This window comes from Schistocerca piceifrons, chromosome 5 (genome assembly GCF_021461385.2).
Source record: "Schistocerca piceifrons isolate TAMUIC-IGC-003096 chromosome 5, iqSchPice1.1, whole genome shotgun sequence".
NCBI lineage: Eukaryota > Metazoa > Arthropoda > Insecta > Orthoptera > Acrididae > Schistocerca > Schistocerca piceifrons.
Genome location: NC_060142.1, coordinates 273,399,641 through 273,412,915, shown reverse-complemented (window position 1 = coordinate 273,412,915; position 13,275 = coordinate 273,399,641). Strand labels below are relative to the sequence as shown.

Sequence of the window (13,275 nt, the reverse complement as noted above, 5' to 3'; positions counted from 1 at the left end):
AGCCAGCAAGCCATGTGACTCCAGGACCCAACCCAACCGCCAACATTCCATACCTTCCAGCAGCTTAAAAAGAACATTGGTGAGGCTGATGGGCCAATAGCTATCCACATCAAGCAGGTTTTTACTGGGTTTGAGCACTGGAATGATGGTGCTCTCCCGTCACTGCGATGGAAAGACACCATCGCACCAGATCCGGTTGAAGATGAGAAGATGTTGCTTGTAGTCAGATGAGATATGTTTAATCATCTGGCTGTGGATGCGATCAGGCCCAGGAGCTGTGTCGGGGCAATGTGCTCCCACTCTGTACATGGGGCGTTATAGGATTCACTGCAGAGTGTAGTGAATGAAAGGACATTCCCTTCCAGTAGCAGTTTGAGTGTGCGAAAGGCAGGGGGGTAATTCTCTGACGATGAGGCTTGAGCAAAGTGCTCGGCAATCGCGTTTGCGTCGGTACATAACCCGCCATTTATGGTAACACCGGGGACAACTATTGGGGCCTGGTACCCGAAAAGACGTATGATCTTGGGCCAGACTTGGGAAGGTGACGTGTGGCACCCAATGGTGGAGATGTGGCTCTCCCAACACTCCTCCTCCTATTGTTTGATAAGGTAGTGAACACGGGCACAGAGCCATTAAAAGCCTATGATGTGTTCCAGGGAAGGGTGCCGCTGTAGAGCTCGCCAACACTAATTGCTTCAGCGACTTCCGGCGACCACCAAGGGACTGCCTTACGCTTCGGGCACCCTAAAGAGCGAGGGATCGCGTTTTCTGCTGCAGAAACAATTGTACTAGTCACCTGTTCAGCCATCACATCGATGTTACCCTGTGGGGGAAATTCAGCGGTGACAGCAGAGGTGAAAGTTCCCCCGTCCGCCTCGTTCAAAGCCCATCTGGGCAGGCGTCCATGCACCTGCCGCTGGGGCAGTGACAGGAAGATGGGGAAGTGGTCACTACCACACAGGTCGTCATATGATCTCCAGTGGGCAGATGGGAGAAGTCCTGGGCTGCAAACTGATAAATCAATGGCCGAGTAACTACCATGAGCCACACTGAAATGTGTGGCGGCCCCGGAATTTAAGAGGCAACAGTAGAGTTTCGACATCTCTGCCTCAGCCAGTAAGCATGGTACAACCCCACAAGGGGTTATGGGCATTAAAATCTCCCAAAAGTAGGAAAGGTTTAGGGAGTTTATCAATCAGTGCAGCTACATTCAGGGGTACTGCACCATCTGGAGGAAGTAATCATTTCCTGTGTTGTCCTTATTCCAACAGCCACAGGATCAAGAGGGGTTTGAAAGGGCACACGTTTACTACAGACCGAGTTCAGGAAATAAAAGCAAACTCCACCTGACACTTTATTACAGTCACTACGGTTCCTGTAAGATCCCTTGTAGCCACGGAGGGCAGGGGTCTGCATTGCTGGGAAGCAGGTTTCCTGGATGGCAATGCAGATAGCAGGTGCAAAGCTTAACCAGGGTGTATACGTGGATAAGGAAAAAAAAATTCCCGGATTTCCCGGTTAAAAATACACTTTCTCCCAGGTGAAAATACACTTTTTCCGTGTTAAGTGACAATATACTCTTCCTCGGCACAGTAAAACTCATCAATCCTTTAAATGTTTATAGTTTTATATACAAGAATAGAATTTCTCGGCACTTTAGAAAACGAAACTCAGGGGGGAAAACACGTTTTGAAAGACTTTTGATGTGTAGCAACATGTATGCTGCTTATTTTTGTATTATGAAGATATAAATTTGAATTCCACCAAACACCGCATGTTACTTTCCAAAACATTGAAATCGAAATTGCGATGCACTTTTGTAAGACAGTCAAAGTTCATGTCATGTGATCTCGCCAGCTGATGGCAGCATAGGACACGTGATATAGTAAGCCAATAGCAAGATCACTCTTCAGTAGGGCGAACACACAAATAAAAAAAGTTAATCGTTTAAATTAATATACATAGCATTCATATATAATATTGGTCTCTAAGATTAATAAGCTGGAAGAGAAGCTAAGCTTCCACATATAATGTTGATCTTTTTTTGCGCATATTACACATTAAGATACATCACACAAATGTGCCAGTAAAATTTTTAGTAACGACGTAAATGTCTGATCTGGGCTCGAAATTCTTCTAAATGGTCGTCCTCAAAGAGTTGATTTTTAAATTAGAGTCAAACACTTTGTGATTTAAGACATTCATCGTACATTTTCGCGTATAGTTCACCTTGCGTAAAAGGAAATCTGCTTTGAATGTAACTCTTTTCAAACCACCATTCGTAATATTTTCCCGCGACCTGTTAGAAATAGGTTCATTTCAGCAGTTGCAAGAGAGCACCAGATAACAGGTGTCACCGCGCTTGGGCAGCTACGATGACGCAGGAAGCCCATATGTTCGTATGTATAAAACAAAAGATCTTACATATAAAAGAAACAAGACGTCAGACGGTACTTCAAGAGCGTTGGACTTATGTGAACCATACTAAAACGCATAATTCGGCTTAAAATGCACATTCGTATGTAAATTTTCTTTGAGTACCAGTACTGTATTATCTCATGGTTGGTTCTTTATTATGGCATAATGCCATACGTGCACTTTAAATGCAGTGAACAGCTGAAACTAGCCAACAGTGTGAAATAAAAACGCTTCGTTTCAAATAAATTGACTGCCTCAGCAGAAAAGATTAATTTTAAGCCAAATCTCTTTAGCAAACTGGCAAAAATAACTTCATGGTTCTGTAAGGCGATTAATGCTTGACTGTCAGAAAGGTGGAAATAAAATCTGAAACTAACAACATATTTTAGCCTTCCGTAATTATACGAACGTATTCTAATTGATTTGATAGCTCCCAGCCACAAAAATCCACTTTGTTATCATTTAACGTGAGAGAAATAAACGAACAGGAAACAACAAAACCATTGAACGTAAACACAGGTCACGTGGTGACTCCCCACCTCAGACTGCTCTGTGCATCAGCCCCAGATTTACTACATTTCCGAACTGGGGCAATATCAAGTAGCTTCTGTAACCAGAAGCGGGAGAAGGTTTAACTCATACGCGACTCAACTGCGCATGCTCAACAGCCCGCCTGCAACAGCTCAGACGAATCTAATTTAAACAGTTGTCGCGTCACGCTCATCGGGGGCAATTTGTTGTTATAAAGAATTGCATAGTCTTCTTAAAGCTTTTGACACATTTTGCTGTTGGCAGACACTTGTATGAGCACCGTTTTGCTGTCGTATAAGGCACATTTCCTTTGCAACTTAAGTTTTATTTTCGTTTTCTCTCCTCTCATTCACGTTTTGTTGCTGCAGTATTGCTCTGTAGCAGGATACAGTAATATCCTTTGTTAGAGTATTGGCTCTTACCAGTCAAAAGCACAAAAATTTAACTGAAAACTAAAACAATAAAAAATTCCCGGAATTTTAAACAATTCCCGGGTTTTTCCCGGTTTTCTCCTGGATGAAAAAATTCCCGGGTTCTTCCTGGATCTCCCAGTTGTCCCCGTTCGTATATACCCTGTTAACAGTTGCCATAGCTCAGCCAGGTGGTGGAAAAAACTGCCGCAATTCCACTGGAGGATGACATCGTGAGACTGGGAAGGCGTGAAACATTCAATGAGGCAGTTTACACCTCAGAATTACCTGCTGCCACTTGCTGCCTTAGCAGTCTATATCCATTGTGTCTGAGGGTCTGGCGAGATCTATGTCCACAGCGAGCGCCACAAGCTCCACCCCATCCTCAGCTGCAGAGCTTGTAGGTAGCAGTGGTGTGGATGTCACCACAATTTCTTTGGTCATAGGGGTTTCTTTTTGTATTTCTCTTGCTGCTCCTTGGGTTTCCCTGGCTGGGAGGACTTCACTGGCTCAGTCTACGTGACTGAGGATGTGTGTGAAGCCCTATGACCAGCTGCTTTTGGGCTCTTCAGCCACTGCCAGGTGTTGTCTTCCCCACTTGAAGAAACCTGGGAAGGGAGTGACCCGCGGGACCCGTTCCTAGCAAGAGAAGCCGAAGAAGACTTACACTTCTCCAGCTTAGAAGTGATGAAAAAACATCCCCGATGGTTGGGGTGGGGGGTGTTGCCCCCCAAGTAGGCGGTGCAGGAGCAACAGGGAGGAAAATGACCCCACCATCAATGGTGCAGGTGTAGTCTTCCAGCTCTGAGAGGTGACCTGGGTTGGCGGAGCTGTTGGTGCCAGAACTGTTGTAGCGGCAGCGTAAGACGATGTCATACGCATAGGATGCAGGCGTTCAAATTTTCTCTTAGCCTCAGTGTAGGTCAGTCTATCCAGGGTCTTGTACTCCACAATTTTCCTTTCTTTCTGGAGAATCCTGCAGTCAGGTGAGCAAGGCAAATAGTGCTCTCAGCAATTGACACAGATGGGAGGCAGGGCACATGGAGTATTGGGATGTGATGGGCGTCCACAATCTCGGCATGTGAAGCTGGAAGTACAGCGGGAAGACATATGACTGAACTTCCAGCACTTAAAGCATCGCATCGGGGGAGGGATATAGGGCTTTATATCACACCGGTAGACCATTACCCTGACCTTCTCGGGCAATGTATCACCCTCAAAGGCCAAGATGAAGTCACCGGTGGCAACCTGATTATCCTTCTGACCCTGGTGGACACACCGGACAAAATGTACATCTTGCCGCTGTAAATTGCCGCGCATATCATCGTCGGACTGCAACAGAAGGTCTCTGTGAAACATGATACCCTCGACCATATTTAAGCTCTTATGGGGCGTGGTGGTTTTACAGAAACATCCCCCAGGTTGTCACAAGCGAGTAACTCCCATGACTGGGCAAAAAATGCTGTTTTGATCAAGACTGACCCAGATCTCATTTTGGACAAGCCCTCCACCTCCTCGAACTTGTCCTCTAATTGCTCAACAAAGAACTGAGGCTACACTTTCATGAAAGATTCCTCATCAGCTCTCGAACATACAAGGTACTAGGGTGAATAAGCTCCGCTGCCATCCTTAGCCTGACGTTCCTCCCATGGTGCAGCCAGGGAGGGGAATGATTTGGGATCGTACTGCTGTGCCTTGAATTGAGCTTGTCATCGCTTTCAGACTGCTGGTGTTTCACCGTGTCATCCATCCCGATGCCACCCACCGAATAGGAGCACTCCTCAGGGGTGCCACCCAGCCACAGTGAAGGCCACCGGGCAGGATGGCCATTGCCGGGAGTCCCAATGCCCCTGGGGGATTGGCATCTACCCCTTAGCATACATGGGGAGTTAACAGTGCAGGCATTAGCAGAGCGATCCCTGTGTTGTCAGGGGGTTACAACCAACAGGGTACATGACAGCCCCACCACAACGGATTGGCTACCGTGCTGGATATCAGGTACAAAGAAGCCCACGGTCATTGTTGGTGCAGAAATCGACACTGCATAATGCATGGTGGAAAACTCATCCAGAAAGGTGTCCTCACGCAAGAGATGGAGAATGGGCAGGGCTGCAATGCGACAACAAGAAAGTGGGGTAAAGATCTCAATGCACGATGGATACGATGCACCTTGTAAGGCGCCCTTCCCCAATTGGCCGCTCTTCCAGAAAATTATGAAGAATGGAGGTTAAACCCTACATGGGACCATCACATAAAAGCCAAAACGTGTTAAACTCCTTTAAGTCGCCTCGTACGACAGGCAGGAATACCTCGGGCCTATTCTAACCCCACAGGATCACAAAGTTTCAGTGCGGCAAGTCCCTTAGATCCTGAACAATGGTAAAACAAAGTTGATCATTTATTCATTTCAGTTGCAATGTCAAAAAATGAGCCTTTACGAAAAAATGGCTACTGGCCCCACCGTACTACTTATGAAGCTGTAATTTGGCAGTGCTTCAAGTAATGTCTATATGTACATCTTGTAAAAATTTCATTGAAATGGGAGATGGTCTAGCGGGCACCCTTAAGCCACTTGACACGGAATGACCCAAATGTATTGGATCTAAAGGCAACAAATACACCTGTCCCCCACAGCGAATGTGGTACGAGTGTACAAAGGGCAGCAAGCATTAGAAAGATTTACCTGTTTAGCATTTCTCCACGTTAAGCCTCTTGGCCTGTTTAGCTTTCACTGAAAAGTTCTCCTGCCATCATTTCATTGATCGACCAAGAGATATTCCACCCTGCGGGTCATAGTGTAGCAAGGATTTTGGGATCCTCTCTGAGCTCATTCACTGTAATCAATTTCTCTCTCTTTTCTTGTAGTTTTGAATATAATGCATGATGAATTCTATTTTAAGTTCCTTCAGTACATCTTCATTCCTATCGTGTTCCCATTTGCTGTAACCAGCTGTTCATATCAAGAATTTCATTTCACTGGTTTTTAGCATTTTTGCATCCAGTGCCTGCAGTGTTCAGGCTTCGCTGCCATAGTACAGCGGAGGTCTTATAAGGGTGTAATCTGACGCACTTCTGGAATACAGAACTTTCATTACATTATTAATGAATCCCATTGTTTCTGCGTACCAGATTCCTTTTTCACGCAGGTCCTATGTTCCAGCGCGAATTCTTTGTTGCCTAAAAGTGTGTTTTCACTGTTTACTATTTTTCCAAAGAAATCTTACTTCATGCTTTGTATTTACTACAAGAAACCACAATTTTAGTTTTTTCAGGGTTGATGTCTGTGCTGCATTTCTTGGATATAACCTGTAAATTTTGTACTGAATATTGTACGTTCTCTGAAGACACTACAAGAGCCAAGTCATCTACAAAATTATGTTCAGTAATATACATAATGAGGCTGTGGATCCAAATTGTAAGAAAAACATTTAACCTTGAGTTATGGAATGAGGATGTAGTGTCTCGAGTATAGAAAAGTAGTTGTCCAAGCTCTGGATGGTCAAGTACCTAAAAGAACAGGTAATGATTGGTGGAACTTACCAGGGCACAGTCCTGAAAAGAATATCTAAGGAAATGGCGACTGCTGCACAATGATTGTAAAGCAACACACAGGTCTGTAGGCAGAAATGAAGGATGTAATTTTTTTTACGAGCCGGCAGGGGCGGGGGCTACTGATATACCAATGGGACTATCACCACCACTGTGGCGCTAACATTTTCCTCGCGCTCCATATGCTGAAGGAGCCGCTGTATGGTACAACGGGAAGTATCCTCCTACATGCACTAACAATGCTTCGCAAAGATTATACCCTCAGAGTGACTGTACTACGAAACCGTTTAATTCTAAAATTGCGCGAGAGTTTGATATCACAGGATAAGGCTGGTTCCAAAATATTACAGGAATTTGTATCACAATCTGTCGCAGACAAAGAAGCAATTGCGGCCGTCAACAATCGTACCAACAACAATGTACCGGTAGTCACTAATTACAGTATTTCATTATGTCTGCAATATGAACTGCGCACTTTCCCCCTATCTTTACGCCTTTCACAACCAATGTTATTGTCAAAATAATACTTACTTCAATCCATTTGGAATGTGACTCTACAGAATCACACGACAGTGCTATTACTTTCACATTTCTCTTTTCGAATTCCGGCATAAGATTAGCCACGCGAGCTAATTCCGTAGTGCATACAGGAGTGAAATCGGCCGGATGGGAAAACAGAATACCCCATCTGCAACAGAAAACAGTACCGGCACGGTAATTACACAATAACAACAATGTTTTCGCTATAACTTCGTTATACTACATAGTTACTTACGAATCTCCAAGCCATTCATGGAACTGGATAGTTCCAATTGTGGTATTGACTTTAAAGTTAGGAAATTCGTCGCCCAAATTCACCATTTCTGATAGGTCTCACTGAATAACTACTGATAACACCAAATCTCACTTCTAATTTCCGCCTTTCACAATACACGGAATCTCGCAGATATTAGTATTTTCTTGTGTTTACGTGGTCAAAGAGTACTTGTTTTCGCATTCTGATCCTACGAATAAAATAAGATAAAAATTAATAAGTTTGACATAGGTTACTCTGTAACTATCAATTAAATCCTAGTTATTGTAAACGTAACATGATAAAGATGAAAACCGAGAGGAAATATTACACAATTAGATTTAGATGTAATCCACTACAGTAAAAAATACATTTCAAAATATTCGAAATATTTGCATTAAATTAATTCTTATCAAGCACGTGCTTACGGCATTATAGCGAGTAGAGGAAAATCAAATCTTAATAATTTTGCTAGGAACTGTCGCTGTGCTGCGTCTGCAGTTTGCCGAAATAAACAAACACCGCAGATGTTGACGTACAGTACGACGGGATTAAATATGTGAAGGGGGCACAGGTCAGTTGTGACACTTTTGCCCTATAGCTTGTGAGTTGCGTTTGTACGTACTTAGAAAATAACGATTCTTTAAATTTTATCAGTTACGAATATTAATATACAGTAGAAAGAATACCGGTTTGAAAAGTTACGCGGAGTAGCAACTCATGTGTAACATATGCTACGTTTAAAATTGCGAATATATATGCATTAATACTATTACTATCACAGATTGTTGAAGTATGAATATTTATACTAATTATATATTATTTTCGTAGGGAACCGTACGAAATATGGTTTGTTGCAAACTGTGACATGTGTCAAGGAGTGTTCCAATGGAGTTCCTGCGTACTTTTCGCGAGAACTTCCAGATAGTTCCTTATAACGTAGAGTGATTTTTGTTTTCATTCTGCTTTCATACCTGTAATATAACACAAAATTACGATTATTACAATACCTGAATGAATGTACACAGTGGTTTCCTTCAATAATAGGATGTTGTCCAAATTATGGAATTCTGGGATGAACAAATTGTAGTAGGCCTATAGATTTTTTAGAGCTTTTTAATTGAAACAAAGTTTATCCTTGTAAAGTTTCTCCGAAACAACCCTTACTGTACATCTGGTTTCCTGAAGCATGGAGACAGTTTGTATATCCAAAACTAATATCACATCTCTCAGCAGAATCATGAATTCATTGGCAGGAAAAGTTGGAGACACACAGACATTCTCTGTGGTGTCTTGGTTGTTTACAGTTAGTCAATGTTGTTGACATGGATCATACCTTTAAAAATATGGACTTGATGTAAAAATGAGAAAAATGTAATCTCACTGTTAAAAAGTAAGGAGAATTTACTAATTTTAATTGCCACTGTGCATAACAAAGCATAATAAAAAAAAGACACTTTAGATAAGATCCATAGATAGAATTTTAGTAGCTTTCTAAATTAATCCCGTGAATATTCCTTCGTGTTGACCATCCACCAAATTGAAGATAAAATGAATTTTAAGAGTTTCGCGAGTGAACACAAATGTTAATAAGACAAAAACGCTATAATTTCAATTGCCGGCCAGAGTGGCCGATTAGTTCTAGGCATTGCAGTCTGGAACAGTGTGACTGCAGGTTCAAATCCTGCTTCGGGCATGGATGTGTGTGATGTCCTTAGGTTAGTTAGGTTTAACTAGTTCTAAGTTCTAGGGGACTGATGACCTAAGAAGTTAAGTCTCGAAGTGCTCAGAGCCATTTGAACCATTTTTATAATTCTATTAGATAGTAGAAAAGGAAGCCTTATGGTTGTGTAACACTAGTTGAAAGTTCAAAGAAGATATAAGGGGAATAGGAATGTAGAGACAGAAAAGCTATGTCACAATAGGGAGGAGGAAGAGAGTGAAGCAATAAGACATGCTAAGAAAAACAGAGTAGTCAGGGTGAGAGGTGGAGTATAGAGGCTGTTTAGAGGATGATCGAGGAAAGTACGGTAATTTGTGAATCTTGTTAAAATTTGTATTTGAGTAACAAAAGCCAAGCAAGCTTTGAATTTCTCGTCCTAATTAATCTGTAAATGCAGACTTGTAACTGATGCCCATAGTATTCTGAAGCACAGTAAATTGCCTGTGACGAGTGCTGAAATTCTTGCCAGTTTTTGTGGGTTGTATGTTAGTACAGTGTTGTGTGTTTCAGGCATTTGGTTTTTCATATTTTGAGAGCTATGCTCAATATGAGAAAGGCCTTCTTTTCCCAATAACAGCCCTTCTTCCACTTCCTCAGTTCTTTCATTTGTTTTTTTCATCCTCTCATTTTAGGGTCATTCCATATCAAATCACACAATAAAAAATAAATTTTACACCCACCTCCTTAGATTTTCATGAAATTTGGCTCAAATGGTTCTAATACCATCCTGACAACACATGCAATTTTTTTTGCTGTATCTCTTATAGTTTTTTTTATAAATTTTTAAAGTTTTTATATTTTGCGTTTTCCGAACCTTCGGAAATGGTAAATTTAATTTGTATTCAAAACTTTAAAATTGCTTATCTTAAAAACTCTTTTAGATAACATCATGAATTTTTGCAGCAAGTCTGTTTTTCCACTTCATCAAAGAGCTTTCAGTTCTTTTGATAGTCTTTTTTGAAGTAATACATTCTTCCAGTGCCGCTTGATTGAGGTGCGTGTACTACACACACTATGTGCTCCAAAGGCACTATGCAAGAATCTTCTCTTTCGGGCCAATAAAATGATGCAACTGGTCCTGAAGGATGTAGAAATAGAATTTCTGCATCTTCATCATTGAATATGGTTTTTACCAGTCCAAAGTACCAGTTACCATCATAATTTGCAGCCACATAGCTTTTTATGGATGGTTCAACACGAACCCAATCAGAAGATGAATGGAAAGAAAAGACTAAGGAGGGTTTTACACTATCTGTAGTCCTTCTAATTTCAAGGTTGTTTGTTGGAAGTGGTTTGAAGTTATGAAAACTTCTTGTTCTAGGAAAAGTTCGGGTTGCTGAAAAAGGTTTTTCTAGTTTTAACCGTAGCAAATCAGCTTCTTTTTTTGTCAATAAAGTGAAAATGAATGTTTTCAATATTTTTTTCACAAAACTTGTACACATCAATCGCTGTCATTATTTGTTCTTCGTCTGAAAGCTGTCGACTGGCTTTCCTTAAAATTCTTTTAATAGTTCCTCCTAGGCCATCACAAATTGACTTCCCATGACTTGTTGCAAAAAAAGTGTTGGGCCTTCAAATTAAAGTCTCTCAAGTGTTCAGTCAAATTTTTAAAACTGTTTCTATTTTTGTACTGCCCTGCACAACCATCTGTAAAGTAGTGAACTGAGTCAATGTCAGTATGATGTAATGACAGCCACTTTGTAATTTCTTTTTGTACAAAGTTAACAAAACCAGTGTCATGTTCTTGGTCATCACTAATAAAACAGTGGTTGGAAAAAAAAAATTGTTTTCCTCATTTCTTGGAAAAACTCCAACTGGCTGTAGAGTACAACCACCTCTATTCCAGTGGTAACTTTGGATCTCATTTTGCATAGCAAAGGAATAATTTTACTGAAATCCATCACAATAATTGTTGTTTTGGGTGGTGGCTCTTCTTTCAATCTTTTAAAGGCTGCTGATTGGGATTTTGCTGTAAATGAGTGCAGGGTGAGCTTTTCCAATGACGTAACCAATAAAGAAATGTAGTCTTCAACACTGATAGACTGTTTGATCATATCTGCCCTGTCTGTGTTAACCCACTAACTGATTACAATTTCTTCTTCTAAATCATAATCTTCACTTAGTTTTTCAGTTAAGTACTCAGTTAGTGCAGTATTTGCAGGACAGGTGTCGCAATGATGTAGCATGCAGTTTTGGTTTTCCGTGTTGCACACAAGCATCTTAATTAGGTCTTTATAAGATTCTTCAATTTTCACAGCATCCAGTAATAGTGTAACATTCTGGTAGATACTGCATACACATGCAGTGTGTGTGCCTGCAGCACCAGCAAGGATACACCATATAGGTCTCAAGAAACAAAATTTTGAAAATCCTACTTCTACCTCGGGATTCTCCCATTTGAAAGAATAATAGAGTTCTCTCAAGTTACACAAAATGAGTCTTTTTTTGCATGTACACTTTTTTTGAACACTTACTTTGTCTTTTGTTCCAGGTAGCACTCTGGAACTTTCATCCTTTTCATAAAAATCTGTTACAAGTCTTACTGTATTTTCAGAAAGAGTTTTACCTTTTTTTGGACCAGGAGTTTCCAAAATACCCTTTTCAGATTTTAGCTTTCTAGCTTGTCGCACCATGTACTCACATTAAATTCTTTCATCACTTTATTTTGATTCCAAGAATCTGGAGCCAAGGTCAGAATCTGGATCTTTCTAGACCTCCCAACACATGAAATCTTCTCTTTCATAAGAGAAATCATTACATCAAAATCCTTTGCTTTCTCAACCACACTTGTATCTTCTTTGTCATCATCAGAACTTGGTGCATCATATTTTAATGCTTTTGAAACCGCCTTTTTTGCAGTCTTTTCAATACTGCTAACCTTCCTTTGAAAATAAGACCCTTTACTTTGTTCTGACGATAAGTCATGAAGCTTTATCACTGTTAAACCTAAATTATCAAGAGCAATGTTTGTTTGTACGAGGGATTCATTCCTGGATTCCAATGATTCTAATTCAACCGTGACTTCATCATCTGTTTCACTTTCATTGACTTCAAATCTTAATTTTTCCTCACAAAAGTTATGGTATGTTGAGCAAAGCTTTTGTCCAGGTTTTATGCTAGGCTAATATTTTTTGTCAGTAATTGTTTAGAAAGATCCAAGCCTACACTTCTCAACAATTTTGTGATAGGCTTTTTGTGTTTTTTAAGTGGGTCTACACATGTTTGATACTTTTCAAAAACATTTAAAAAGTCGTAGCTGTGGTGTGAACATATATTCTTAAATTCACACAGATTAATTCCAGATCGTAAGTGGATCAAATCTTGTTCTTCCTCACTCAGTTCAGATACCGGTTGTAACTTTTTTGAAGGTGTGTATGTTGTTTGGAAACAGTCAGATTTTTTAAATAACCCTACACTACAGGTTTGAATATCTGACATACTGATTTCACTTTTGGTCTGATTACTGTTCTGGTTACTTTTATAGGATATTGGAAAAGAATCTCTGTAAACTAAGTAACAGTACTTACTGAAAGTTCAAATAAACTTAATAAAATACTATCCAAGCACTATTTAACACCGTAATAATTTTTTACTTCAAAACACAGGAATAACAAAACAAAATCCAAGCGTACATTGTCACTCCAAGAAGACAAACTTATTTTCGTTGTCTAAGTCACTTGGTACTTTTTATTTTTAAAATATAATTAATATTATTTTAAAAATTAGATAACTATTAAACAGGTTGAAAAGCCAACATAATTTTTCTTTTATCTAATAGCCTATACAATTAAGAGTATTTTAAAACAAATTTGAGCTTTCTATCAGGTCTGAGACTCTTAGATATTGCAGTT

The 13,275-nt window shown here is 40.4% G+C and overlaps 2 protein-coding genes across 2 annotated transcripts in view; one reads left to right on the top strand and one right to left on the bottom strand.

Moving 5' to 3' along the window:
- LOC124799310 (peroxiredoxin-6) overlaps positions 1–8,240 on the bottom strand; it is a 53,010-nt gene extending 44,770 nt beyond the window's left edge. The window contains exons 1-3 of the mRNA XM_047262896.1: positions 8,130–8,240; positions 7,684–7,912; positions 7,440–7,596 (exon numbers count right to left, since the gene is read on the bottom strand). Of these exons, the coding sequence (XP_047118852.1) occupies positions 7,440–7,596; positions 7,684–7,769 (243 nt within the window). The 5' untranslated portion in view covers positions 7,770–7,912; positions 8,130–8,240. The remainder of the gene's footprint in view (positions 1–7,439; positions 7,597–7,683; positions 7,913–8,129) is intronic.
- The window catches only part of LOC124798940 (carnitine O-acetyltransferase-like), a 97,037-nt gene continuing 91,940 nt past the window's right edge, over positions 8,179–13,275 (top strand). Inside the window, exon 1 of the mRNA XM_047262473.1 lies at positions 8,179–8,275. The gene's annotated coding sequence lies outside the window, so the exon portion shown is untranslated. The remainder of the gene's footprint in view (positions 8,276–13,275) is intronic.